This window comes from Egretta garzetta, unplaced genomic scaffold (genome assembly GCF_000687185.1).
Source record: "Egretta garzetta isolate BGI_Z169 unplaced genomic scaffold, ASM68718v1 scaffold687, whole genome shotgun sequence".
Lineage (NCBI taxonomy): Eukaryota > Metazoa > Chordata > Aves > Pelecaniformes > Ardeidae > Egretta > Egretta garzetta.
Window position 1 is genome coordinate 279,931 of NW_009260396.1, and position 4,673 is coordinate 284,603.

The following is a 4,673-nucleotide window of genomic DNA, read 5'->3' on the forward strand; positions in this document are numbered from 1 at the left end:
ACAGCGAGGTGAGGGGAGGAGGAAGATGAGGGGAAAATAGAGGTCACCTCCTCCCCTGACGGAGCAAAACCTACTCAAGCACGACACAAGGCCACTCCGCATCCAGGTCGCTTCCAAAGCAACGGTTGTATTTTGACGAAGCTCTCACCCACCGGGAATCCTCAGAGTCTGTCCTGCGGGATGAAGGACAATCTCCTGCGCTCTGCCGAGGAACGGGTCTCGGTCCTCACGCTTCCCATCAGGGCATGAAAACCACAGAACTGTCACAGCTTGACTTGTACAATACACCAAAGCATCCCTCCTGCGCCTTTCCACCATTCCCACCAGCCATGGCTCTGGATTCAGTTTACTGGCTTTTATCCCCTGCAAACCCCTCCCAATATATGCATCTCTAGATACATATATAGATATAGATTTACATATGCAAGTACCTATATCTATATACATATATTTATTTTATACGTATATATTTTCATTTATGCTTTTAATGAAGTGCTGTGCTTTCAACTGCTGCCTCCCTCCACAGGGTTCTGCTCCTGCGCACGCTTTTCAGTCCGAGGAAAGAGCGCTGGGCGCTCTCGTCTGCAAGCAGCACAAGGTAAGAGTCGAGAGTGCACAGATGTCCCAGGACCCCAGCCTGCCGTCGGCTCGCCGGTGCCGCCCATCCTCACCGCGCTCCGACTGAAGGATCGGTGCTACTGCGGGTTCTTCAAGATGCGCCCGTGTCTGAAGTCGTAGACGTGACGACAGAGGAAAACCAGCTCGGGGTCCGTGTCCTCGGGCACCTTGCGGTGCAGAGGTGTGGAGTACTCTTCGGAGGGAGGAACCATAATGGCTTTCCTGCCTGGGATCCCTTCGACTCGACGCTTTGCCAAGGCACAAAATCTGCAATGCAATTACATTACAAGAGTTAGCGCGAACCCGATTCACCTCCCACTGTTTGTGTCAGCGGCCCGACGGAAGCCACAACCGTGGCTGCCCAAGGATGAGGGCTGGAAGGGGAAGGAGTGCGGAGGAGCAGTAAAAGCTTTGCTCAGGAGGAGGATGTGAAGTAGCTGTTGCTTTTGATCCCACCCTGAACCACGGGAAGCAGCGCAATGATTTGAATTTCTGTACTGGTGGATGCCGTACCCTACAAAAGGTGACTGCAGTTAATCCACCTTGCTTTTACTACTTTGGCCTCGTTTTTGTTAATTAGCCCCAGAAAGCCTTATGCACCAGGCTGTTGTTTAGGCAAACGACAAATTCAGGATGCTTTCAGGGAAGCTCTCTCAAAGGTGACCTTACCCACAACAGCACGAAAAAAATCCCTGCCAAGAGCTATTCCAGGAGACTGGGCCCATAGAAAGGAAGGAGCTGTTTGGATCCAAAGCTTAGGGTTTGTTGTTTGTTTGTCTAGGGTTTTTTGTTTGGCGTGAGTTGGTTTTGGTTTTTTTCTTCTTAGAGCTTTCAAAAGAAATAGCAAAATTCAGCTTATGAAGGTTCATAAACAGTTTGGTTTTAGAAATTCAAACAGCAGAGCCCTGGGCTAGGAGTGGGAGGACTAAAGAGTGCATTAGGGCTTAAACAGCCCTCGTGGTGAGACTGCACAGTCAACAAGATGCACCAAAGCCGGAGAGATTAAAGCACTATTTCACATTACGGGTTCGTGTGTCCATTCAACCCCTCTTTCCATTCTGCCCTGCGCATCAGAGGGTGGCAGTCCTGAATATGGACGCTCGGAAGTTCTCACTGACAAAGTTTCAGTGCAATCAGCAAGAGCTTAACAGTAAAAGCCTTGGTGGCTTTTACTGGCCAAACGCCCAGACCCACAAGCACACACAGTAGTGGCAACACTGACAAAATTATCCGGCAGGCTTTTGGGCTGGCTACAGCACCCACACACCGTCAGGGGTAGGTACAGAGGATGATTTCCCGCCCTGCTTAGATTTTTAGCTCCAAGTTACGGGTGTTCCTGAACTGTCCTCCACTGATGTCCACATGCTGCGGTACCAAGGCCACGCAGGTACAAACACCTGCGAGCCCCTTAAAGCTCATATATCACAGACGCCAGAGGGGTAATGAATCTAGAGTGGGAGCAGCACTCGCAGACTGCAGTGCCGAGCGTCCTTCATCCTGCTCCAGCTAGACCAAAGTCTGTAGGGCTGGGACAGTTCTGCTGGGTGATGGCTGGAAATGGGAAGAGTGACAAGAGCTGGAGGCAGCTGAAGGTCTCAGGAAGAGCAGCAAGTTAAGAGCACCACCTACCTGCAGTACTCTGCAAAGGTCAGCACGTAGCATTTCTCCTCTATGCAGGCAACACTGTTTTCGTCCTGATGCCGGGATGCAAAGATCTCATTCTGCAAGGGAAGGAAGGAAGAGGTGACCCAGCTGGCCAGGAGCCCCAGGGAGGTTGGGCCAGCTCCACACCTTCACCCATCACCTTAAAGGGGAGTCTATCAAAGCAGGCTCATAGCAGATCCTCTTTAGAGCCAGTATTTCACATAATTCAGACACCTTCCAGGGGTTTTGGGACCTATTTATAGCATGCACCAGAATTTTATCCAGCAACATGTGAGCAAAGCGTTACGAGTTCTCCCATCGTTTAACACTGCCCAGCACGCTTTGTGAGGCCAAGCATCCAAATCCCACACATGCTGCCCCCGTTACAAAAGCTCTTGGGCAGCAAGGCCGCCGCCAGCTATAGCGCTCGGCCTCCCCTCTCCTCCTAGGGGTGACAGACAGCTTGTGGCCACCGCTGAGAAGCGTCCCAGGAGATCAGCTTTTGCAATGCTGCACTGGGAAAAAAAAAAAAATAAAAGCAGCATTTTGAAAGCGCTAGTGCAATGCTTGGGAATGACAAATGAGATGGGTAAGAGGGAGGAAGGCCGAGTCCGTCAGGGGAGGTACTGCCGAGGCTCAGAAAGAGCAAGAACCCTGCGAGAAGTGCCTTTGCTCCAGCTTATCCAAAATCTGACTTTGTGCACAGATTCGATGTGGAAGGAGCCTTCGCATCCAGAAAACGCAGCGAGCAATGCTCCTGCAGGCAGGAGGTCGGAGCACTCCCCACCCACGCATTCCTCCGAGCTCCTAGGGATGTTCTTCATTCATTTTCCCTTTCCTCTGCTGGAAACCCTTCCAATTCATTTGTACAGCTAAGAATCGAGACGGAGGTTGAATAGCATGTTGCTGTCTTTACTATTGCCCTTTGACACATGACCAGTCTTTCTAATCCATCTCTACACCAAAGCTAAAGGAATCCCTTTCTTTTCCAACCCTCTCCTCATCCCAACTCACTGAAAAAGGCTGGTGTAGTGAGGGAAGCAGCAATTGCCTTTTTTCCCAGGGTAATTTAGGAAACTTGGCTCTGCAGCAGGCAGGATTGGTTAGATATAGGGCAACCCAGACAGAGCCATCTGAAAGAATTTCAGGTATGGTTAGAGCAGCAAAGATGATCTCTGAGAATAAGGATGCTCTGCACAAGTCTGGAAGCATTACCTACAGGCTTGCTTTCTGCTTGCCACCCCGAGGAAGGAGGCTGGAAGGACAGACTCACAAAAGCGTCACCATTTGGGGACGTGCTTGACCAGGGAAAGTGAAAGCGCCACACCTTGCTTCTGCACCTTGGGGTTTGGGTCTGCTGCTTAAATCAGAACCATCCAAATAATTTCTGGCAAGGCCATCCCAGCTGCTCAGCCCCCGTGGCACACTCTCATTTGAGGGCTTGTGTAATTAAGCAGGTGTGCAAAAAAACCTGGCTTAATTCCTCCTGGCCAGACTGCTGGCACACTCTCTACACTAAAATGCAACCGGATATAGTCACGCTTCATTTACGGACCAGAAAACTATTAAGGTACCACATTTTGGGTTAGAAGCTCATCTGCACCCTGCAAGCCAGGCAGATACAATTCCCCGGCTGTTCCCCGGTCCTGCTCTCACCCCCTCCCTCCTCTTTTATTTAAAAAGGTAGAAAAAAGAAAAAAAAGCACCAACTATTTTGGTGGGTTGGAAACAGCAGTAACTTCTCCATTCCCAGTTTAAAAACAGCTTGCTCTGTCACCCAACACAAGCCCATGCAAAGCAGAGCAAGGCGTGAAGTGATAATGATTCACACGTTTTCCCTTTTAAAAAGCAAACTCTATTATACTGGCACCGCGTCCTCGAGTCAGTCTTTAATTCTTCATCGCAAATCTGTACAGGGGAAGGATGATGCACCCACGCTTCTGCACAAACCAAGCACGTTTCTGAAGTTTAAGAAGCAGATTAGGGGGTTTATGAGAAGGCGGCAGCACATAATACAGGTACTCCAACGTCCTGCACAATTGCAGCCGGAGTTTTTTTGCTGAGCTCTGCATTTTTGGGTAGATCAGAATGCCCTTTTCAGAAAGACGTCTGGTCTTGATTCCATATGAGCTCACTCTTTCTTACTCCTAAGGCAGCAGGCAAAACATCTTTTCACTTAATGCGCAGGATTGTCTCAGATTAAAGGGAAAAAAAGTTAAAACTTAATGGAGGCGGCCGCATAAATAAAGCAGCAGCTTCTGTCACAGCCCAGAGTTCCTACCCATGACAATAAATAGGGGAAAAGCCCATGTATAGGACAGCACCACTCAACACATCTGGCAGCAGCTGCATCACAGCCAAGAGACAGCTCCAGTTTACTCAGGACAGAAGCTCTGCCCGCCCCCCCCCGA

General features: G+C 49.8%; 1 protein-coding gene across 1 annotated transcript in view; it reads right to left on the reverse strand.

Moving 5' to 3' along the window:
- Positions 1 to 492: 492 nt before the first annotated feature.
- Positions 493 to 4,673, reverse strand: part of BAHD1 (bromo adjacent homology domain containing 1) — a 13,724-nt gene continuing 9,543 nt past the window's right edge. Inside the window, exons 5-6 of the mRNA XM_009643069.2 lie at positions 2,248 to 2,339; positions 493 to 885 (exon numbers count right to left, since the gene is read on the reverse strand). Coding sequence (XP_009641364.1) covers positions 696 to 885; positions 2,248 to 2,339 — 282 coding nt within the window. The 3' untranslated portion in view covers positions 493 to 695. The remainder of the gene's footprint in view (positions 886 to 2,247; positions 2,340 to 4,673) is intronic.